General features: G+C 37.4%; 1 protein-coding gene and 1 non-coding gene across 3 annotated transcripts in view; both read left to right on the top strand.

Annotated features, from left to right (window-relative positions):
• Positions 1–10,237: 10,237 nt before the first annotated feature.
• Positions 10,238–25,401, top strand: part of LOC132063678 (proline--tRNA ligase, chloroplastic/mitochondrial-like) — a 64,541-nt gene continuing 49,377 nt past the window's right edge. Inside the window, exons 1-11 of one of the 2 annotated variants that reach the window (XM_059456345.1) lie at positions 10,238–10,547; positions 11,304–11,360; positions 12,357–12,467; positions 12,950–13,036; positions 13,130–13,243; positions 13,322–13,528; positions 14,676–14,813; positions 15,142–15,303; positions 15,665–15,864; positions 18,485–18,568; positions 18,684–18,840. In XM_059456345.1, coding sequence (XP_059312328.1) covers positions 10,257–10,547; positions 11,304–11,360; positions 12,357–12,467; positions 12,950–13,036; positions 13,130–13,243; positions 13,322–13,528; positions 14,676–14,813; positions 15,142–15,303; positions 15,665–15,864; positions 18,485–18,568; positions 18,684–18,825 — 1,593 coding nt within the window. In that variant the 5' untranslated portion in view covers positions 10,238–10,256 and the 3' untranslated portion in view covers positions 18,826–18,840. Of the gene's footprint in view, positions 10,548–11,303; positions 11,361–12,356; positions 12,468–12,949; positions 13,037–13,129; positions 13,269–13,321; positions 13,529–14,675; positions 14,814–15,141; positions 15,304–15,664; positions 15,865–18,484; positions 18,569–18,683; positions 18,841–25,401 lie in introns of both variants that reach the window. The other variant, XM_059456346.1, reaches the window with a different exon arrangement.
• On the top strand, positions 11,877–11,981 carry LOC132065840 (U6 spliceosomal RNA). The gene has a single exon (XR_009416813.1). It is a non-coding gene; the product is annotated as a U6 spliceosomal RNA (small nuclear RNA).

Below are 25,401 nucleotides of genomic sequence, written 5' to 3'. Positions count from 1 at the left end.
GATAAAATTTAAAAAATTTTCGGAAGATTCGAAAATTCCATTTTGGTTTGGTTAAATGGATTTGTCTTATTGTAAAGACAATTTTAAAAATTTTTTTTGGGGTTTTAATTTGGGGACAAGGATCTTTTGGGGAAGGGGAACGATACATGATATTGAAGGGGAAAACGTTGAGGTTTTGTCCACATCCAATTAGTTAGTCCATTAATAGCTTAGTTAGAAATATTTTGAATAGGTCATCATGAAAGTCGTTAGAGTTGGTTATGAGAAATGTTTTAATTAGCTATAAGTAGTTCAAGATTCCACAATTGTAATCATTCCTTGATATTACTTTGATTCTTAATACAAGAACTCTACTTTCTCTCTCATTTCTATCTTTTTCATCAAATTGAGCTATTCACTCGAATTCTTCCATTGAATTCCTGTTCTAGCTATTGAATTACTCAATCATTATTGGATTCCTCAGATTCGTTAACATCTTTCTTGTCTTTGTTTTTTTGGTCCTTATTTTTTTTTCTTTTTCTATTCGGTTGCCTCTTCATAATTGCATTGGTGTAAGAAGTATCATAGTGTCAAAAAACTTCTGTATAACGATGACATATATCTATGTTGGCAGGAAGGAAGATTGTTTGGCATTTCACCAACAAAGACAGGAATAGTCTTCGAACTTTTTTGATTTCTCATTCAGTGTATGATATTTGTTTTGGAATTTGATTAATTCAGGTTTACAACCTATAACATGGATCGATCCAAAGATAAACTCGTGGGTTTATCCGAACAAGGTAATTTTGATTCAGACCTTGTATATATGTTAAAAATTTATTAAATAAATACAAAGAATTGAACTCATTAAGTATGTTGTATTAAAGTTCTGAACTCGATTAATGTTTGAGTTTGAATTTGTCTATGCATGAAAGTCCTATTTCGCAAATATTAAAGTGGTGTTTATTAAAAGCAATTCTATTCCTAGTACTCCGACGCGACACCTTTAATTAAGGATAGAGCATTGAGAATCGGGATTTACACGACACGAATCAATCAGTCCAAGGCCGTATGCGAATCCGAAATAGCGGGTAAAAAACAAAATTAAATTGTAACATGGAATTATGCATACTCAACAAAGAAATCTCGTTTGAGTTAATATACATTGTATAGTCAGAGAAAGAAATTTTAAATATATTAAAATTGTAAATTTTCATACTTCTAAGTATATTGTAAATTTTCATACTTCTAAGTATAGTTTATTTTGAAATACTTAAGAAAAATTAATGGGCTTAAAGTCCTCACAGTAAAACAACCGCCCATGCCTCCAGTTTTAAAGGTGTGAAATATGTTCGATGAAATGAAATTGACTAACTATGTGATTTGACTTCACTTTGACATTTTTCTTTAAAAAAGTCACAATACTTAAGTTTTACCACTTATGCGACACCTAATCAGATTGCGATTTTTTTTTTTTTTTTTTTAATAATGACTTCCTTAGATTAAGTTATCATTTTGTTAGATATAACTTTGATGTAGACACACATCACAATCGTAATATTGATCGGAAAATATCCCATACGATTAATGTATACAATAAATATTGCAACTTGTAACGCTCAAGTTACACATAAATTTGGACCAATTTTTTAACCCATAAAGTAACTGTTATTTAAATTAATACCCTGAACGGATCTAACTCACACTTTTACATAAGGCCAAACCATCGGCGACATCTAATCATCCACTTCTTTCACAAAAAGGACCAAAGTTTTAATTGCTTTCATTTAGACACCCAGGGTGGGTAATACTTGCCTGGCTTAGACAATTTTTGCACCGTTAGCATGTCGCGTGTTATCGGTCAAAAAAAAACGCGTAAACCTTTTTTAATCCTATGTGGCGACCAACGGTATTATTACTTCCCTTTATATATATCATCTTCCCCACTTCAAAATTGAATCCAATTTACCCTAATTTTTAGCCCCTTTTCATGATCAATTTTTTCCTCAAATTCAAGCTAATATTTTCTCGCTTCTAATATTTTGGTTCATCACGTTACGTTCTTCCATTGTTGTTACTATTATGTCGAGCTTATCCGACTCTTTTCAATGGGAGTTTTGATGAACATGCCCGATATTGTAGATGTGGGTAATAAGCATTATTGAAGACTTCTTGACCCAATTAAACCTGTGTCGCATTTTTATGTTGTAAAATACCAAAGGTAAACTTATATCTTCATTCATTCCTTATTTAATTATTTATTAGATGATTAATTATTGGGTTGAAAATTGGTTTTGTAGAAAATGGGTGGTTGTGATTATTTCGTTTGGATGGAAGATAGGCACCTGCTTGTGACAAATAGGGTGATGTGGGGTTTGTTGAAGAAAGTGAAGGCTTTTGAAGAGAAAAGAAATTGAAGCGGAAATATGCTCATTGTCAAGCGCCATTATCAAGGTGGTTTTGTGATGCTCGGGATATGGAAAATCAAGCCAAATTGTTAGATGGAGCGAGACAATACATGCCCCCAAGTAGTTGCCTTCGCTAAGTTGTGTAGTTGTAATATTGTTAGGATTCTTGGAATGTAAATTTAAGTTCGATTGTTGTGACAATTTTGTATTTTGCATGGCCGAACTTTGGCTAACAACACCATGTAAATCCAAAGATTTTGAATGAAAACGTTAAATGAAATGTTGATTTTATCTATGCCGTATTTGCCAACAATACTCTGTTGAGCTCACATACGAGATAAAAACCTGGCTGCTTCCAATAAGTTTATACTACATATTATTGCCAACAACGGTAGAGCAATGTTATTTAACACCAACAGCTTATAATTACATTAGCACAAATCGCTTAAACACCAACAATGTAACCCCAAATAGTAGCTACATATTACGTGAAGAATGAGCTCAAAGTTAGCATACAAGTAGCCAAAAGCAAACATTAAAATACCGCAAATTGTTTATTGCACATACAAGATACGTATTGCCAAAATAACCATCCAAAAGAGAATTGTTTCGTGCCATATTACATTGCCAATTAAGTACTACATCCTATCCTAATCCGCCATTTCTTCTTCTTCTTCTTAGCACATCCGTCCTAATCGGGGGACGATGCCTTCCTTGTTTTTCCATCTCAATCCTCTAAAAAACTTATAACCAAGGTCTGTATGTTGGACTTGCGTCATCCTCGTAAGCGGTTCTAAATCCTTTGGCTAGACGTTCGGCTGCATTTTAGCAGAAAAAATGAAGCATAGTCGGTTTGTTACACGTAGTTGTGTTTTAGAGACCAAAGTTAGAATTGGCTTACATTTAGTATTTGAGTTCCACTTTGTACTTGTGTATATGCCAAATCCAACATCACCGCTCTTCAGTGTCCCCTACTTTCACAGTGTTCCTCTCGCTTCTAACCTTGGCTCTCTTCCGTCAAGAATTGTCTTCTTCAGAGGTAGTTGACTTGTTATTCCTCTTTACGTAGAATACTTGTATCCGTAGGGGCTGGCCGGCTTTCGAGCTTAACTAACTTTTTTGATTGACTCACCCTCCTAACTTTACAGTATCATCACAAACCGCTGAAGTGCGTAGCCGGCTTAAGTCAGAAAGCGGTTGGCTAGGTCTTACAGGGTCTTGTAAACTTTGCTAGTGCTTCGCACTGCACAACTGCATATTTAAAGGCAAGAACCAACTTAAAAACCCAAAATACATGATAAACAAGTTAACCAACTCAAAGAAAACTATTTTACCTTGCAATATTTCTTGTTATGTCCTTGTTGATGACACTTTGAACAAGTTATTTTCCCCCTTTCCGGACACCTTTCCATACCTCATCTTTTTGGTTCATCTTTGCCTTTTGTTCTTTTCTTCTTCGCCGGCGTGCACGTATTGGATTTAGCGAGGCTCAATCTTTGGATTGTTTGTTTCGGGCCACATCTTCATATTTGGAATTGGTTGGATGAAATGACTATATGCCTTTAAGAATGTATCCTTCCTATACCAATGCTCCACAAAGTGTTCGGGCTACGGTTCTACGTGGTATGCACAAACGGCACGTTGGCATGGAATTCCTCTCAATTGCCAAGTTCTACAACTACAACTCTTAGTACTCATGTTACAAGTAATCGTATGCCTATACTCACCCTCTCCAATCTCAAATCCAACAAAGCATTCCAAAGAACCGTGCAGCCCCTAGCCATTTCCTTATTATCCTCTAAGGTAAGTCTAGCCATGTGAAATCTCGTATATCCAAGTGTTGGCAACTTAATCATATCACGTTGTCTAGTCATTATCTTTCTCTAATTTCCTCCAACACGGTTATAATTGATTTGGTCTACAAGACAAGATCCGTAGATGAAGGTTTCACCGTGTTATTCTCAACAAACATCACACTTAGAATGCTCTTTAAAGTATGCCCTCACCATGATTTTTCTCGGATAATGCAATAAATCAAGACAAATATCTTTACCAAGTTTGCTCATTTTATCAAGCTTCCCACTCGAATTTCACTTCAAACCTGGCCTTAAACATCTCCAAAAATTGTTTTCTTCTCTCTTCACCCTTCCATTCTTTATGCCAATTGGACCGGATGTGTCTGGTGCACATCTCCTATGCTCGCATCGGGGTAACAAATTCTTCTAAACAGCATTTAAAACCCTTCAAAGAAAAGAAATTATTAAATAAACACTAACAAGAAGAAAACAAGTGAGAAATTAAACAAGTTACTATGTACATTACCTTTTGCATGATGCCATCACAAGAAGACCTTCTCCGCATCTAACCGTAGATCCTCTTTCAAGTAATTAATGAAAAAACTCCAACTATGCTTAGTTTTCCGAGTCAACAATCGCCTGTGCATAGGAAACATCCGATTGTTTCCATTCTTGCTAACTAGCCGATTGCCAGCTCACCTTTACAAGCACCCTTTTAGAAAACACCCATCAAACCTATTATTCTCCTACAACCTTCCATCCACCCCTTCTTCAACGCATCCAAGCAGACATAGAAGTACACAAACAAATTCTTACCCCCGGACAACTTTCTCTCGTCCATCCTCACCCAAACAACTACCGTGATTTGTCCGTTTTATCATATCGAATAGTCACACAATTTAAACTCTAAATTCCAATCACCCATGTACACTCTCTTAGTATCTCGCATTTTAGCTGCGCGTAGCAAATTGTCCTACCAACATAAAGTCCTAACTTATCCCCGCACATGTCTTGTATTTCCCATATTCTCAAAAAGATGGTTGCTTAATTATTTCATCCTTAAATCCTAGCGGAAGCCATTTGGTGTTACACATTTTTGTTCTTGTTAGGTTGTACACTTGCGTACGGGATGGTAGCTCTAATCATAAAGTCACCGAATCTCTATCTGTTTTGCGATAACACAACCAGCTCGCCGTTTCATACCCTTACACCGAGCCCTTACTTTACCAAGTTGATTAGGCCTTAACTTAAGACTAACTTGTGATTCTATTGCATAATCAGCCAATGCTTTCCTAAATACTTTTTCATTTTCAAAAACCATACCAAGTTCAAAAAAGCAACTACACAAGCCGGATCATACCGACCTGCGTTCTCTCCTTCTCACGGTAGATCAACACCCCTTAAAAGACAAGATCTAACTCATCATTACTCGTCATCACCACCACAATCAATCGTCAATATAATCCTCATCTCCACCTAATCTTCCCACATACCTAGCTGAGACTTATTTCTACCAATATCTTCAAAGCCTCTATCAACACCAAAACACCTAATGGTATTTCTCTGTGTTATTTTTTTTCTTTCTAGGATTAGGGTTCCTTTTACTCCTCTTTCGACTCTAAGGTTTCTCAATTCTTCATCAACATCTGAATCATCAAGATCCGGAAAATCTTCGATCTTCTTAACTAATAGCAACATCCGATTGATCCTATTTGTTGCAGTGTTCCATTCAGATTTGTTTAAGACCATTCAGACCGTTTCACTCCCCATTCAAATTTGTTTCACCCCATTTGGATCCGTTTCACCCCCATTAGGATCTGTTCACCCCTATTTGGATCTCGTTTCACCCACATTTGGAGTTGGAAATGCTTCACCTCCTTTCGAGGTGTTTCGGCCCTCCTTTTTGGAAATGTTTCGGCCTATCCGGAACATTTACATCGATTTATACCCCTTCCACTCACATGTGTTGCCCCTAGCTTCATCGGTGCCACATGTGGGTCATTAATACAAATATCACCTCCGCCCTACCAACAAACCAATTGGTTGTGGCAACTCATCCACTCATCAATGCCATGGACCACAACACATCAAACTCATCACCATGTTTTAAATCATTCACAAGCCCTAGTAATTGTCTATCAAGTAAGTGAACAAAGGCACTATCATCAACCTTTTGCAGAGTAGAATCCAAGGGACATTTGTGTACCCAAGATCTTTAGTGTATGCTTTCAACTCAACAATACTAAAATGGTCTTTGTCGATGGCAGCACCAAAGACCTCTAATTCCCCTTTGTACGTGGGACCCACTACAGGGTCTTCCACGACTGTACCTCATAGGCGAAAACAAGTAAGAATATAGTCGTCCATTTTATTCCCCAACAACCCACAACACACAAGCAATAGGAAATACCCAAAAAAACCCTAACTTTGACACTGAAATTCCCAAATAAACCCTAGTAAACAAATAAAGTGATAACAACTAGTTTCGTACCAAAACACCCTAATTTAAACACAATATAGCATACAAATACGAGAAAAGTTCAATAGAACCTTAAATTTCTCCAATGTCGCAAATGAAGTTGAAACGAACAAAGTCCAAAGTGGTCGATTTCAGGACTAAAACATCGCAAATAAATGAAAATAATACCTTATGAGTTATTATTAACTAAGAATTAACTAAAAATGGAGAAGATATTGAACGAAATCGATGAAAATTTTACCTCGGTTTTCGGGAAATCGCACGATCGTTTGCACAAGAAGTGTGCGTATGGAAATGGGTAATTTTGAGCCCTAATTTGGTCTTTAGTTGATTTGCCCGCGTGTGCGAGATGTGGCCAATTAAAATGAGTTGGCATATGAGTTTGACATCATTAATTGAGTTGGCAAATGAGTTGGCACATTATTAATTGAGTTAGCAAAATTTAAATGAAACGGCACAATGTAATTGGTCACTTAATCCACTTAGGATACCACCGATATACACGCGTTTGGGATTTAAAATCTCGGTGCAAAAATTGTCTAAACTGGGAATGTATTGCCACTTTGGGGGTGTCTAAATGAAACAAGGTCCACTTTAGGTGCTCGAGTGAAAGAAGTGGACGACGCATAATACTGTTAGCATGGGTTTGGCCTTTACAAAAGTGAATAGGTTAAAATCTTCATAAATCTGTTATTATTTTTCGAGTTTCTTACCTAAATTATTGGGCGTTTACAGAACCGTCATGAACTCAAAATTAAAATATCTCCTGGAGGATTATGGCATGCTACATGAACATAACGCTCCAAAAGTTCTTCCAAAAAGTTCCAATGACAGTACACGTGAAAAGAATTTGAGTGGATATGTTAAAATTTCACATAAACTATCACAATTTTACGGATTTCATAGCTAAACTATTGGGTGTCTACAACCCCCCCCCCCCCCTTTCCTGAACTACCATGAACCCAGTGTGCTGGGTGGACTCATTTTAAAACTTTTTCCACCTCCCACATGCCTCTCAGTAAGTATCCCAAACATTTTGCCACATCATTGGGGGATTTTCAATCTAAAAGAATTTTTTTAATCCAACAATTTAGGCAAAAAACTCGCAAAATGATGATCATTTAGGTGAGTTTTAACCTATTCTCTCTATATACAATTAGTCTCTATGTACGTGCCTCGCACATAAGCCCCAACTATAATATTAAGATTTTAATCTTAGCATGATCTCGATAATTTATAATTTTCTTAATGAAACTAACTATTCTTCAATGATTTAATAAATGATAAACTAAAATCCATATAAATAATCTACAAAAAAAATGATATAATAGATATAAGGTTTTTATTCTATAAATATTTTCCCCCTACTCATTTTTTTTCAGGTCCATATACTAAAAATAATCTTCCTTTTTCAGGATCGACTCGTTACAATATAATCTTAAAAATATAATTTTGTTCAGAATTTAGCATTAACAGAGTATTAGAATCTTAAGCATGTATTTTTATAGATTTATAGACCTTTTAGCGCTTACCGTGTTTTAGGCGGACCAACAGTCGAGTACAGCAGCTTTGCGGAACTTTAGTGCCAAAGCCCAAAATTCCTAACCGTCTTGAATTCCTAATATTGATGAAGTTAGTACTCTTTGAGAAAAATCAAATTGATATTGATATATGAATAAAAAGCAAAGTGGATTCCTATGAGGAGTCCATAAGAATTCATGTTAGTCAACATTTTAGTTAAATTCAAAGTCTAACGTTAGGCAAAGTCTAGATATTACTATTTTATCCAAAAGATGATTATTATTTTTAACTAATCTAGCTTTTTAAGGGCATAAATATCGATCAATATTTTGGTCGATTGAAATAAAATTCAATAAGCTTCAAGCAAATCATTATTATTTCCTTGTATTTGTTATGTGACTTTTATTACTGTAAATATATAGCTCCATATCGAATAAAATTCTCAGTGATCACTATTAATTTTATTGAAAATTTAATTACAATATTTAACTTTGAAATCTGAAAAAACTACAATCTCCAACCTTGGAGTCTGCTTCCAACAATAAATAGTCTTACTGAAAGGAGTCTCTGAGACTTCCTATATTTACGGATTTGCTTTTTATAAGATTTTGATTACGAATAGTCTTCCACCATTTTATATTTTGATTTGGACGATACAAGTAATGAAATAATTTACGTTTTTGTACATTAATGTTATAGTGTTGTGTAATTAATTAAGTGCATAAAAATCGATCAACATTTAAAGGATATTTTTGTTGTTCAACATTTAAATAAAATTATTCGCTGATTTTAATATATGTACAATTGATATAACTTTGAAGTCACAATTTCATTTCCAATTAAAACGTTTATGAAGTCTTACTAATTACAATTAGTGCCCCATGTATTATGCTAAAATCATTTGTCTATAACCCAAACAAGTACTATGGGAGGTGGGGTTGGGAATGTGGGCTAGTGGTTGGTGGGGATGGGAGCTACAATGGTGGGAGTGAAGATGAGGTGTATTGGAAGGTGGACAAGAAACAATGAATGTGAAATTCAATTGCGGAATTTAATTTTTCTACTTCTATTAGGGAAGTCATTTTTTTAGAAAAAATATTTTTCAAAAAATTTGAAATGAAAAATTGAAAAACATTTTTCAAAAAATATTTCCCTTCATACCAAACACAGGCTGTATTTATTTTAAACCTCCAAAGTTTCTTTTTTAGTGAATATCGAATCTTGTGTCCCTTTGTATTTGCCAACTGTCCTTCCTTACAAATAATTTATTCTTTAAAAATTATTCAAGTATGTGACTAAAAAACTTTAATAATTATGCAGACTTACCAACAAGACATGATTAACGTGTTGCTAGATTAATTTAATTAATCTGCTTTGGCCAAGTTTATTTTAAAAAATCCAAAAGTCTATTTTTTCAATAAGTGCTTATTTGAAAAAAAATAAAGTCTTTGTGCAAATTTTGGGATAAAATAAGTGTTTTGCAGGGAATATGGAAGTAGTTTTTGTAAGCTAAAAAATAGTTTCACCTAAAAGACTTTTTGAAAATCTTTAAAAAATACACATGAAGACTTTTAAAAATAAACTTGGTAAACAAAGTTATAAAAGTGTTATTAACCCAAAAATCTACTATACCTTTCTTAGAAAAGAAGAAGAAAAAACCCCAAAAATTGGCAATTCCCCGATCAGAATTGTTTCAAAATTTCCTTCATCCCCCTATAGAAGTTTTGGATATTTTTTTTAGTCCCAAAAAAAAAAAGAAAAAAGAAGAAAAATTCCTCATCTCAAGGCCTAATAATCCCCTAAGTATACCCTGTATAATTTTTTTTCCCCATAATTCTCATCAAATCTAACAAATTAATTTTAACAAATATTTGACGTAGTCTATTAGTGTCAACTTTTAGCAAACTTAAAGGATCAAAATTGTTATACACATGCCCTTAAAAAAAGGCTATTTTGAAACCTAAACTAAAACCTAAGGGACCATTTATGTCATTTTCTCCAAAATTCCTCATCTAAAGGCCTATTAACAATCCTTTGGCCAGAGAGTAGAGTCCACTCACCAAGAAATCCAAAATGGGGGCTCTAAGGCTACCCGCTTTAACTTCATTCTTCACTGTCAGGTCGCCGGCGCCGGCGCCGGCGATAAAACAGCGGCTCCGGTTACCTCTCCGGCGACCTTTCTCCACGGCCGAGAAAGTGGTGGGTGCAGTTGTTGATAAAGAGAGAGTGATAACTCCACGTTCAGAGGATTTTAATGCTTGGTATTTGGATGTAATTGCTAATGCTGAGCTTGCTGATTATGGTCCTGTTCGTGGTACTATGGTTATTAGGCCCTATGGTTATGCTATCTGGGAAGCTATACAGGTACCCCAATATTATCCCTGCTTTCCCTTTTATATGAACATGGTAATATTACTCTATGAATGCTAGATACTTCCCCGTCCCAATTTAAGTATTTTAGTTTTAAGCTTGCCACGTAGGATGTTTGAATTGTCAAATTGTTAAATACTATAGAAAGATGCACTTTTTTTTTTTTTTTTTTTGGTGGTGACAGACCAAAGAAAAGTAAGACACTTAAATTGGGACGGAGGGAGTAATTCTTATTCTTTATCACTAAGACCATTCTCTTATAATTTTTAATTTTTGAAATTGCGGGTTTGTAGTAATTCTAAGGTTTTTGGGTATGTAAAGATTTAATTTTTAAAAGATTAGGATTAATGCCCGAGATGAATTCAAAACTTTAGAGGGTTTGACCTTATAACTGGAAGCCTATTATTGTTCATTTGCAAGAAGAAAAAAAAAAGGAATTTCGCCAACGTGTTTGTATTAAAACAATTTTGGAGTACCCCGAGCATGTTCCTCTTTTCTTGCCAACAGGGTCAGGGCATTCTTGCATTTGCTTCAATTCCGGGTACTTTAATAGTTTTTGAGTATGTAAAGTTTGCATATTTGGAAAATAAGGAACTAATTTCCAAAATGAATTGAAAATTAGATGGTTCGATCTTATTATGAAGCCCCATTATTCATTTTGGAACTTCTTTCTTTTCTCTCTGGTTTTTTGGTTGAACATAATCTAAGAGTTCTGTTTTGATTGGGTTTGTTAATTGTTGATTGGTGCAGGAGTACATGAATGTGAAGTTTAAGGAAACTGGACACAGTAATATGTACTTCCCGCAGGTGGAGTTATTCTTTCAACCTGTGGAGTCCTCTTCTTTTGACATTTTGTTCTCCTTGTGAATTAGAATTTCATTAATTAGTAACTATGAGTGTAACCTGAAAATTGATGTTTTGTGGGTTATACTAGGAGTTGTCTGTTGGTTGATGTGTGAGTTATTATGTATCTTGTAAATGATGAAACTTGTGGGCTTTACCTTGCAAATTCATCTGCTTTGAAAAAATATTGGCATGTTTTCAAGGTAGATTCATTTTTGGGGTTAGCATGTACACGTGAGCATTAAGTTATGTATCTTTTGCCTTAATTCATAAAGCACACGAGCATAGTGGAGCTGCAAAGACGAAATTAGCTTATGGTTTTCATCATGTTGATAACACTGCCACAAATCTGAGTTGCTATTTTTTCTTCTTTTTTTAGTGTGTTGACAGTGCCATGATTATTAGTGAAGGTTTTCTGTTAAAAGAGGTAGCACTAGAGTTGGCAAAAAGAAATGATGATATTACATATAAAAAGAATATATGATAATAGTATGACATCCGATAAAATTGGAACGATATAGAGAAAATTAGCATGGGCTCTGCGCAAGGATGACACGCACAAATCGAGAAATGGTCCAAATTTTCCTTGATAAAAAAGAAGAAGAAGTAAATATGATAATATTATTTATGGCACCAACAGATGCTCCCCTTTGTGGCGCCAAACCAAACATATTATCACTTTTTCTCTTACATGTTGCTATCATCTTTTTTACTCAGTTATTGCACAAATTTGATAATTTTTCTTTGTCGCTCAAATATTGTATACAAAAGTTTAAAGGTGATTTTTCCTTAGGATGACTTGTTCAACTTTGTCAACGGAGAGTGCTATGGCAGTTCACATGACTTCTCAATTTTTCTTTTGATTACCCGAGTTCAAATTTATTAATATTGCGATTTTATTGGATATTTTGCTTGCTGTTTTAGTCTAATAATGTGCCATTCATGCAATTATTATTTCAGTTTATACCATATTCCTTCATTGAGAAAGAAGCTAGTCATGTTGAGGGTTTCAGTCCAGAATTAGCTCTTGTTACTGTTGGAGGAGGAAAAGAACTTGAAGAAAAGCTTGTGGTAAGTATCACTGCCTTTTATCATGTTTATTTACCTTTCTGCTCCTTGTTGACATGCCTCGTATAGTGTACTATTAAAATTGTGTGTGCGCTATTAGGGATCATTTTATCCTTGTAATGCAATAAAACTGATTGGAGGAGAGTGGGTAAGGAAAAAATATGTGCTGGTAAATTACAAATACTACCCTTACCTAGTCAATGAAAAATTGCAAATACCCCACCTTTTGGAGATGTAGCTGATTTGGTCCATCTAGATCAAGAAAATAAATTCCTCCATTCTTGAATCATGAACAACGTTCTCATTTCAGATGGCTACATTTCGAAAGATTCTTATTCATGGGATGTTACTAAGATTTTGAGAAATATTATCTTTTAGAAATAAAGAAAACTTAATGTTAGATACATCATCTTTAATGCTGGCTGTATTTCAACATTATGATCTGAGTATGGGTTTGATCTTTTATCTTTTTGAGGTTCTGGCAGGTGAGACCTACTAGTGAAACAATTGTGAATCATATGTTTACTCAATGGATTCATAGTTACCGTGACCTTCCTCTCATGATCAATCAGGTTCTTCCAATTACATCCTTCATTTTTACTGTGTTACTTCTGAGAAGTGAGACTATTCTGATTCTCATATTATCTCATTTAATGTATTTTCAGTGGGCAAATGTCACGAGATGGGAGATGCGAACCAAACCATTTATTAGGACACTTGAATTTCTTTGGCAGGAGGGCCATACTGCCCACGCTACTGCAGAAGAGGCAGAAGAAGAGGTCTTTATCTTGTTTTATATGCAAAGTATTCTCCAGTTAGAGTTTTTATATAACACATTGCTACGTACTGTACTTCAGGCAATGCAGATGATCGATGTATATACAAAATTTGCTTATGAGCAAGCTGCAATACCTGTTATTGCAGGTCGGAAATCGAGGGTGGAGACGTTTGCCGGTGCTTCAACGACCTATACAATTGAAGCAATGATGGGAGATAGGAAGGCTTTACAGGCGGGCACAAGCCACAACCTTGGTCAGAATTTTTCCCGTGCGTTTGGAACACAGGTAAATTTGGACTGTAACAATATAAATATGTTCACAATTGCCTTCAATCGAAGTATTTATGATACTTTGTAGTGAATTCTCATACTTTAAGGACCATTTCAATTTTTATATTGAGTGAGTTATCTCGTGTTGCTGTTAAACATGTTTGAAGATCAGCAGTCAGACATGGTTGGGTTGGCCAAGGGTCGTGATCTCTAACTGTTAGGATGAGTTAGTAGTGAACTTTTGTGTAGTTTTAAATGCTTGAGCCAAGAGATTTAATATACATGATAGCCAAGTTTCGTTCCAAATATCAGATATCAAAGAGTATTTAGCCAATACAGTCATGTCCCTTGTCTTTGCTTTCACTTATGATTCACCTGTTACAACTCCTGTTTCCTCCAAATTTCATGGCTTGTCTCCTCCAAGATTAAAGAATTTTTTCTAAGCTCAAATCATACAAGTGTCAAAATTACTAACACTTATGCTCAAGTCTCCATTTTCCACTTCTAAGAATTAATGTCAACATGGCAGTACTGATTGGTGCAAACTAAAGTGACAAGTAAATGATTAAACTTAGAGATGCTTACTCGTGCAATTCCTTATTGATGACTAGCAAAACCCTGGCCCACTCCTTTTCTCTTGGTGACATTCTGTAGGATTTGTGTTTTGGATTCCTCTGTGATTTCCTGTGATTCCTTTTCAAAGTCCAATTTTTCCTTTTCCATTTTTCTTATTACCATGCTGTCCGCGCCAATTTGCGCACACCTTGACTAGTTCCACGGGTTACATGCTACCTTCCAATTGCATAGGTACCAGGTAACTCTGTCCACAAGGCTTGAACAAATGGGAAGAATCGCCTAGTATTTGGTGACATTGCTCCTTTACGACTTCTTTGGGATCTAACCACTTCATCTTTCTGATAGTTGGGTGGATAGGGTAACTTTTGCTAAATTTCAACTGCATATAGGAGCTCAAAATTTGTGTGAGAATTTTCTGAGCCAACCCATGACATCACTCTTTCCATGCGACAACTCATGTATAGGATGCAAATGTTTTGAAATACTGAAATTTCTGTTTTGGTCCTATAATTATTTTGCTTAAAGTCTATCATCACCCTCTACGTTTAAGGGTTATCTTTAGTATAACGGTTGTAATGTTTAAACAGTTCACAGATGAAAATGGGCAACGACAGCATGTATGGCAAACATCATGGGCAATTAGCACTCGCTTTGTGGGAGGTATCATCATGACACATGGGGATGACGCTGGTTTGCTGCTGCCCCCAAGGCTGGCACCTGTGCAGGTTTCTAGAACTTCTTTTTAATTGGTTAATTTTCATATCTAGCAAGTTTTGAGTAATCGTCTCAAGACTTGTTGGGTCACGGAATTAAAGGTTTTGATTGTGGATCACCATGCTCCAGTAGTATGACAATAATAGGAAATTCTGAATAATCGTGTGGACAAAAGATGAGTTGATCTGCTGTATACCCTGCTCTGTGTTCTATTTTGGATTGCTAGCTGCTTATTTCTTCCGTTATCTTGTCTGCTAATGCATATAAGGGAATTCTGTAGATGGCAATTTCGACTCGTGGCTCATGGTGATTGAATATTTTCTTGTTGAGTGCTCCCAGGTCGTTATTGTCCCAATATGGAAGAAGGACAATGAGAAGACAGGAGTTCTGACTGCTTCATCATCTGTGAAAGAAACTTTACAAGCTGCAGGGATAAAAGTGAAGATTGATGACACTGATCAAAGAACACCTGGGTGGAAATTCAACTTCTATGAAATGAAGGTGTGTATTGACCTATAGAAATTCAGAATTTTCAAGAGAACGACCTAAAGTTCAGAGGAAATGACTACCAAAATAAAACTAAGAGAACATGCATTTTACTGTTTCATCAAGTAAATAGCTAGGTGTTTTAGTCACCGGCAGTTCTAAAATGCTTGCGGTTGTAGGCCTTAGTTTCTGATGAAATTTCTCTTCCTTGGATGAAGTTCTTTATCTAGTTCTGACAGTTTTCTTGGATTAAGATGATATAATCTGTGCTGAAAGTTGGTGTACATGGTTCTAGGCTTTATCAGCCATCATGACTAGGGCCAACTATGAATTGATTGTTTGATAATGCCCTGTAATACACCTTCCTCCTATGTAGGGAGTCCCTTTGAGGATTGAAATTGGTCCGCGAGATGTTTCAAGTGGAACCGTCGTCATCTCTAGAAGAGATGTTCCTGGAAAGGAAGGTAAAGTTTTTGGAATATCCATGGATCCTTCAGCGCTGGTGGCTTACGTCAAAGACAAGTTGAATGAGGTCCAATCATCGCTTTTGGAAAGGGCAACCACTTTTCGTGATAGGTAAGTTCTAACCATTTTGTTATTTTGCTGTCAATACAATGAAGTGATGAACTGCATTTTCTGCTGTAAACTTTTTCTTCCATTCGTCTTTTATTTGACGATAACTTGTAGTGGACACATTTCCTTTAGAACTTGTACCATTAGTTGGACGACCTTCTACAAGTTATGATTTATTCTCATCAAACCTGTGACATAGATAAGATTGGCGAGATCGTTCAACACCTACAGCACAAACCCATTTTGAACCTATTGGTCCCAGTATCATAGGTGACCAAATGGCCGCCCCCTAATTACTAGACCAACCTCCTATAATAATTCCATAAACTACCATTCCATATATCATATCAGTCGAGTCGATCCGATTCGTTCTTATCTATAGATAAGGCAAGAGAGAACTTATGACCTCGCGGATGCAGAGGGATTCGAACCCCCGATATTTCACAAAATACTTCGGTTTTCAAGACCGTCTCAGTAAATTTCCTTTAGAGCCTTGTACCACTACTTGGATGACCTTATAAAAGTTGTGCTTTTTTTTTTTTTTTTTTTCACTACATTTTTTCAGAAACTTGTATAATTAATTGGATGACTTGTACAAGTTTTGTTATGTTAGCGCAGACAAGATGTTTGGCTATGTTGGAGCAAGGTGGATGTCTCAAGGCGTGAGGCATCACCTTGTAGGATTTCTAATTTTGTCAGTACTTGAAAAGAACTATAAAAATGCCATAAAAGATATGTATGTAGGAGTGGTCACAACTGTGAGAATAGTTGAAAAAGGTAGAGTGATTTTCCGTAACAATGGGATTATAACTGAGATTTAAAAGTTCATACTTGTTTGTCTCTGTTAGAGATGAGCTAACCAATAGAGGGCAGCCCGGTGCACTAAGCATCCCGCTTTAGCAGGGTCTAGGGAAAGGCCACACCCCAAGGGTGTGATGTAGACATTAGTGGCTGCATCCGCGGCTCAAACCCGTGACCATTAGGTCACACGGAGACAACTTTACTGTTGCTCCAAGGCTCCTCTTCGGATGAGCTAACCAATAGTATACATCAAATTGCTATGGTGCATGTTTTGCATTTGATATTATGTTGATTGGCGAAACAAAACTACCAAGAGAGTCAATCATGAAAGTTGGAACTATAGAAAGCTAATGCAATAGGTTTTACGATAAGTAGAAGTAAGACAATAGATGCAGACGAGATTAGCCCTATAAGAAGATTCCAAAGTGAGATTAGACGGTCATATGCTGCCTAAACACAACCAATTCAAATATCCAAGCTCAATCTTCTAGGTATTATAGATGTATCTCTTGGAATTATAATAGGATGTCTGAACTTTTTCTTTTGAAAATAGAAATGGCTAAGATGGAAGTGCTATGGAAGTGTTATGTGATAGGAAAGGCAAGTTCTATGAAATGGTTGTAAGACAAGCAATATGGGAGTATGTGAGACTTCTAAGCCAAGCATATTCACAAGATATAAGTCATAGAAATGCGGATATTAAGCAAAATTGGACGCAGTTAGAAACAAGATCGTCTAACATAAGTGTAAGTAGCACACGTAGAGGTAAAACTGAGAGAAGGTCGTTTAAAAGTTTTGACGAGATAAACCTCTATATGCACCGCTTTGCAGGTGCCACACTATGATTGGAGAAGGTAAACGAGGACGACATAGACATAAAATCCTATTGAGGGAAATTGTCTCAGAAGACCTATAGTCTCCCATAGTTAGTGTGGGCTTAGCTAAGAATAGCAAATGAGATGATACCAAGTTTAGCTAGACACAGTTGTACACTTACATTTGGTCTTGTGTTTGCCTAAGTCTCTTTATTTTAGAGATTTAGAGAAGTTCTAGTTTTAGAGGATCCCTGAGCAAGAGGGCTAGGGTTGTATCTCTTTATTTATCAAAGAAAAAATGTCTAGGGCCATGGAAAGAAAATTTGACCTAAATTACTAGAAATGTCATGGGCGAAAACAAGAGAACTTACTCCAATGAAGCACGCGTCTGTCCTAAAAGTATTCCAACAAAGATAAACGAAAAAATTTATTGTATCAGTTTTTTTTTTTTTTTTTTTTTTTAAAAAGAAAAAAAAGATAAACGAAAATTCCTCAGTGTAATAGCTCTAGGACCAGGTTGCTTAATGTAAGATGAACATCTATTTTGCCTCTAAAAACATCGAAGATCGATGCCCTGTGACTAAGCTCAAAAATACAAGCTGAAATTTGAACACTTAATCAATGTGAAAAATTCAGATCGATAATTCTAAGTTTGCAACTCGTTAATAGAATCCAATATAATTTTTACAGATCGAATCAATTCTGCCTTCTACCAGTTTCAAAAAAAAAGAATCAATTCTGCCTTCTGTATGCAAGTTAGGCGAGCCTTAACAGGCTTTTAGGCATGTTAGTGGTTTAAGTGAAAATCAACCTTCACAGAGATTTTTGCTAGTTATCAAAGTTCAAGCTCAATATTACAGGTATACAGAATATAAAATGTGTAATGTACAATTACCTATCAAAGATTTACGCATCACCATTTGCTTTAGTGTTTGTGTTTCATGCGTCTCTTGTGTTGGATATTGAGATTCTTTCTGATTTTCTGTTGCCCAATCATATCATTCCAGTAACATTGTGGACGTGTATTCCTATAATGAGCTTAAGGAGGCAATAGCTCAAGGAAAATGGGCAAGGGGGCCTTGGTCAGCCGGGTAAACCTCTTCTTATACTTTCTTTTGTATCTGGTGTCCATAGTTCGTTCATTCCTTGTATATTTTGTCGGTGATGTCGGACTGACGTGTTTGATGCCATACTGAAAAAAAACAGTGACGAGGAAGAATTGAAGGTGAAAGAAGAAACAGGGGCAACCATTAGATGTTTCCCTTTTGAGCAGCCTGAGGGACCGATGAAGTGCTTGATGACGGGCAATTCAGCAGATGAAGTTGCAATATTTGCCAAATCTTATTAGCGGCTTCTGTCCAGGGTGATTCTTGCTAAATTGCATCAACTGATCAACAGAAATTTTTCGTTTTAGTTTGAGATTTAATTACACTTTCATAGTTATAGTTTTTCCCGTCATATTTAAATGGCACTAAAGATCAGCAAGAATGCAGGAAGAGGACGTCTGCCTCTTGCTACAGAAGTCATGTTGTAAACTCATTGTTATGCTAGAAAAGCACACACCACATAAAATTGTAGCTGCCATCAAGCAACGAAATTATTTCTATTCATTTCATTTTGGTTTTTTGAGACGTGATCACCAACGACAAGGATAAAGTTTAATTGCATCTTTTCTGCATACATTGTAAAACTCAATTCTCTCAGCTATTGGGTGAATTTTGCTGTTCAACTGTTGTAACCCTGTACCATATGGTAGTTGCAAGTGTGCTAGCCTAATAGATATAGGCTTGATAGCCTGGTAGTTACGGGATCACTAGCCTGACAGTCACCGGCTCATTCGTCGGGTAGATACATGATGTACCGGCTCGCTAGTTGGGTAGATACATAATGTACCGTCTCGCTAGTCGAGTAGACAGAGACTCACTAGTCTGGTAGCTAGCACATACGTATGAGATTTTACTATGACCTAGTAGAACAATTACTGTGTGATTACACGATTTGTGTACTGTAGACTAGATATGCAAGTTGTGTAATATTGCTCCCAATGGGTTCAGAACGATTAACCTACAAGACTACGCGACGTACTCATGTTGGTAAAGATATAACATATGGTCTTGTAGGTTGCCCATGATACTTCTTGTTTTCAGTTGTTTCTTTTAGTATTCCCTCACTTGATTACATCACTTATTTAATGATTCTTCAGTTGCCTTACATACACAAAGATATTTTTGTACTGGCGTCCCTTTGCGCAACGTGTATTTCATGCTCGATAAACAGTTTGACGGACCTCCACAGTAGGCAGTTCCTGTATCCAGTAGTTGATCGGTAAGACTCTATATCTTCCAGAATGCAACCGAGTCTAGGGGTCTTGTGTTTTGTTTGTGTATATAGACTTCATGAGTAGGCCGGGGCCGTGTCCCGATCATGTTACGTATGTCAGATGCTCTTAGAGACTTTTGTAGACGTACGTACACCTATGGTCAGTCGTAGTATGTTAGTCAGATGTTTGTACAGGTTGAGGCCTTGTAGGCCCGTGTGTATGTGTGTGTGTTTGTTTTGGAGTTGTTCATACCTAGACATTGTAAATATGGCAGGTTTATAAGTGTGTCGCTCAGTCAAATAAGGCACTTGGTGCCTGTCCACCTCACCTAGATTCGGGGGGTGACACTTCAGTTTCTCTATAGCCAGAGAGATCTAAGAGAAATGGGACAAAATTTGCATCCCTTAGGTTTTTCTCTTTACATTTTTATCTCCCTTTCAATTCTTTTTTTTTTTTTAACTTTTTTTTTTCTTATTTAGATAGAATTTTGTGTTATAACTAAAATCATTAATAATCTAAACAAAATTCGAAAATATAATAATTAAATAACACGTGTAGTGCCACTTGGCATTTTTAAAAGTTTTTGGAGTGTGAACACACTTACCTAACATATAATGAGCAGGGGATGTAGCACCTAAAAGCTATAACTCAGAGGGTAATGTGAACTAGGCATAGTTTAAGTACGAACGTAATAAAAACGTGATAGTTTAGGGTGGTTAATCACGTGAAGGTTATAGTTCGGGGGATAACCTAAACTAGGCATAGTTTAAGTATGAATCAAATAAAAATGTGGTAGGTTAGGAGGTTTTTGATCCATTATCTCTACTATCATTCATCTACTTGTAAGTGAAAAGATTTATCATGAATAGGAAATGTCTCTGATGTAAAAAAAAATTTCGCGTGGGTGATAAATGAAAATTTTGTATTTATTTTCATCTTTGTAATAATATAAGCAATTACTTGGTATAACTACACCAATTCATCGTGCATGTAAGTGCCTGTGGGGATTAAAGGGCGCAACACTCCCATTTTCGTTCCAAAATGGGAGTTCAGAAATACATTTGTTTCTGGATAAGTTGCTAACTAGAAAAGCAGATAGAATGCAGCATTTCAGAGCTAGTGTAAGGAGTACAACAGTCTCTTTCATGTTTTGCAGTATGCAAAGAGAAATGCCTGCTTACCAGAGGTCGATTTTCAAAGGATGCATTCAAGGAAGGACTATGTTTACCCGTAAAAATGGTAACAATTAAATTTGTAAGTAGTTTATAGGATATGTGGTTTGATTAATAGGCTATGTATAACAATAGTAAGCAAATGATAAACGTGTATTGATGAATAATAGTAAATAAAGCTTAAGAAACCAAATTTGTAAACTCTGAGAACTGGTCCGGTTTTGGAGATTGCTTCTTTAACCCGAGCCAATCACTTGAGAAAGTTCCACTGCCTCCTTTTTCAGATTACAAGTGTGAAGAATAATGAAAAGCTAACCTTAAAATGAAGGGGGTACACCCCTATTTATAACTACAAATAGATAGGCCTTAGTACAATCTAAAAAAGGCCTTTCTAAGAAAACCCTAAAATGGATAAGGCGGCGTCCGTACGGACATTCTGACATCTGTACTGTTGTCAGCGCAAATGGCGGAACGATTAGGTGACATGTGGCCTGGCCCATAAATCTTATACTCCGAGCCTATGCCGAGTGTTCGCTCTCGTGCTCGCCGTTTTCTCGCGCTTATCAACATACCTCGATTTTTGACACTTAGTTGGGAAAGACTCACAACTCCTGCCCGTTCCCTTCGATCTTACCCGAGTCTAACGACCTCATTCCTCTTCGATCTGTGCTTCCGATAAAATGCGAATATTTACTTTGCCTACCGAATGCAAATTGCTTCGGTTTTTACCGTATACAGATAGTCCCACACTTCTCAGATCGAAGTTTCACCAAAGTGACGGGAAGTGGAACGGTTACTCGGTGACTTCCTTAGTAAACCTCTCTTTGAAAACAGGCGAGAAACGAAATGTCCCTTCATGTCACGTCTTTCTGACTTCGGACACGTGTCTCCTCCTGGTTGGATGACTTCAGTAACCGCCTCTAATTTTTATCTATAAAAGGCGTTACAGTGATTTCATTTTTCACTTTTCACCCTTCTTTTTTCACTTTTTCCCTCTCTTTTATTCGTGCTTCTCTTTGAATCTTGTTTCGAAATTCTGAGTCTTCTAAATTCTCTGAGAAAATCTATCCGAGACCCAAAATCTTCTCCATTTTCTAGAAAATCTTCGTTAATCCTTCTTAACTTCATCTGTTCATCTCCAAATCTTCATATCTCCATATTTTTAGTCTTCAAATCTTCATATCTTCATACTCTGACTTCCCAAACTCAAGAAATGGCAATGAATACCGACTCTACTTCCCAAAACGTTCCTTCGTTTTCTTCTCCGAATGCAGAACCCGTCACCAGCCCCGGCGACAAAGCACAAACCAGCTCTTTCGAACCCATGGCTAAAGACATAATCCTCTCAAGATACAATTTCAACCATGAGTTCGCCATTAAAACAGCTGTAAAGAAATTAGACCGGGATTTCAACGTGAGACGATACCTATCATCAATCGGAGAGGCTCATCTTCCCAAAGTCCGAACTGAATGCGGTTGGGATAACCGCCCCATAGAGATTATTGCTCCTGATAAAGACGAGGCAGTCATTGACTTTAAGGAGGGGTTTTCATATATTTACACATACCTTTTCACTTTGAAGCTTAACCCTCTAATAGATCCGATTATCCTCGAGATGTGTTGGACATATGAAGTATGCCTTGCTCAAATAGACCCGAATGTTTGGAGGATAGTGGCTTGTCTTAAAATCTTTAAGTCGATAACGCCCCCCGCACCGTACGATCCAGCTATATTGCCCGAGGCTCTTTCGTGGCGGAGTTATAAATCTTTCCAAACGGGGGAGGAACCCCATTCTTTCCTGCGTCGATGAGAACAGAGATCGGGCCTTGTACAAGCATTTTGTTCGGGTTAGGACCGAGGACATTATACCGGAGGAGTACATGCCTTTCCCCGAAAGGTGGAATGACAAACGAAAGTTTTATAGGACTTATCTCCCTTTTACGTGTCTTTGAGGCGACCCCCGGGTTTACCAAGTGGATCGAAAAAAAATTATGCGCGAACATCCGGAAGGTTGACATGGAAAGACTCCGTCTGCGACCGGTGGGCCGCCTGCAAATCACGGTATCTTTCTCTTCCTAACGCTCCTTGTTATTTTCTTTCGTTCAACTTTCTTTTGATTTAATCCTCTCACATTCGTGGTTTGGGTAGACGCTCTTCAACCCTACCGCCCCGCACCGAGTACCCGACATACACCACACGGGGTCCTAGAATTTCAATATTTCAAGATCGGCGTGGCTCATTGCGGCCGAAAAGAAGAAGAAAAAACCCAAGTCTAGGGGTCAGAAAAGAAAGAAGAGCTCGAAGGATGCCGCAGGTTCATCCGAGGCTCGAGGCTTGAGGGATGACCCCGAAGACGACGTTTAGATCGCGAACATCGGATTGGACCCTTCTGTTGTTGCTACTACCGGAGCTGAAACAACTTCGGTGGAGGTCCCGGAGGAGAGTGCCGCAGCTGATTTGCGGAGCTCAGCCACAGGTGGGGAGGTTGAACCCCTTCCCCCCAATAACCGAATATCTCCAAGCCCCGGTTCGCATAAGGGCCGTCGAACTAATCGACGTTTTGGGCAACACTTCACCCGAGGTGGCGCCTTTGGTAAAATGGGCCGGAAAGGGCGAAACGAATCATCATCTTCCCGGCCCATTCTCGGAGCGGAGAACTTGATGACGTGTTTGCGAATACTCTCTGCCGTAACTGCGGGAAGCCTCGGAGTTTGGACGTCTCTACTATTCCACGAGCATCATGAGGCCTACTTCCATCGAGTCAGGTTCGAGGTCAGGGACTTGTAGACTTTTTTTGGCTCGAAAGTGCGGGCGGGAGGACCACTGGCGACCGTAGTCACCGGCTCCAAGATTGCGAGTTTTTTGTCTTTCCCCGTAGGGGTGGCCAGTTATCTACGACCTCTTGCGGCAGAGTCCAACAAAGAAAAGATAGACGGACTCTCGTGGTAGTGCCTTCTCAACGAGGGTATGCATGATGGCAACCGGGTGAACATTCTTTCTCCCTCCTTTCAATAAGTTTTAATTTATTTGGTGTAACTTTCACTGTCTTCCGATCTCTAACCTTGTTTACTTTATTTTTGCAGGTTGTTGTGCTTGTGAACGAAGGTTTTCTTCGAGCTCAAAGACGAGATAGATGATTTACGGGCCGGTTAGATGCTCGGGGGGAGAGATCGAGAAGCTCAAACTTTCTCAAAAGTACATCAACTTAGCCAAGTCGTTGCTCCTCCGACCCTCCGAGCCGAACTCGAAGCAACTAAAGAGGAGAATCTTCGGTTGAAGAATGAGCTCGATAATTCAGCCCAAAAGAAAAAAGTCCTGGAAGAGGACAATAAGCAGCTCAGCCGAGGGAACTCCGAATATGCCACAAAGCTCGGTGAGTTAGAGGCCACTATTTCCCACCGAGGAGGCGTAGACCGGATTCCGTAAAGGTAGGTCAGCAACTATGGAGGAGAAATTTGTGACTCGAGTCCGAAAGACCTTTGAGAAAGACTATTGTGTTTCCCAAGAGAAAGCCGAGGGTCGAGCCCAAGCAAATGAGAAACTGAAGAGTGACCTCGAGGCCGCCATTGGAGACAACGATGGGCTTCAGGCCTAGCTAGTCGTAAAAGCGATGATGTTCGAAGTGCTTTTTGAGCGATATAAGGTCGAGTTAGAGGAAAATTAAAAAAAACTCGGTGTCGGAAACTGAGAAGGAGAGCCCACGAAGAAATTGAAATTTCTACCGAGGCTCGATGTTACACCTTAGAAATTTCCCGTTAGCGTACAGTGAGTAGACTAACGAAGGGCATGACGTATATGATGTTTTGATAAGTGAGAAATAACCTTTGATGATTCTAAACGAGATTTCAAAGACATTTAAGGTAGGAGACGAAAGTTGTTAAGGAAAGTAAGTTATATGTTGTGTGTTGGGAAAGATTTACGAGTAACAAGTTAATGATGACTTAATGATGTTTTGGAGAAGAGTTATAACGTCCCTTAGATTTCTAATGAGGTGTTAAACAAGTGCCAAGAAGGTTTCATAAGGATTGGAGATCAAACGAGTCAACGGGAATGAGTTCGGACGAACTGGGCATTATACGGCCCAACATACTGGCCGTATAAATTATACTGGCCGTATAATCAGCCCAGAATAGCACACTTCACTGGACCAGATTTACGGCCAGACACACGGTCAGTATAATTTATACGGACCGTATGTTGTCCGTAGAATACCGTCTTACATTTTTTAAACGTTGATATAAGGACCCGCCATTTAATTCATTTCATTTTATCACTTCACTACTCAAGAATTCTCTAGAACTCTCTCCACTTTTCATCCACAAGAACCCAAGAGAAATTGATGATCAACTTCATCAAACCAACAAAATCAAGAGTGTGAAACACATTAAAGTTCTCCAAACCAAGAAATTCCAAGAAAGTGATAGGGTTTTAG

This window comes from Lycium ferocissimum, chromosome 7, assembly GCF_029784015.1.
Source record: "Lycium ferocissimum isolate CSIRO_LF1 chromosome 7, AGI_CSIRO_Lferr_CH_V1, whole genome shotgun sequence".
NCBI classification, from domain to species: Eukaryota; Viridiplantae; Streptophyta; class Magnoliopsida; order Solanales; family Solanaceae; genus Lycium; species Lycium ferocissimum.
Note: the sequence above shows the minus strand (reverse complement) of the source record. Positions and strands in the feature narration are given on the sequence as shown.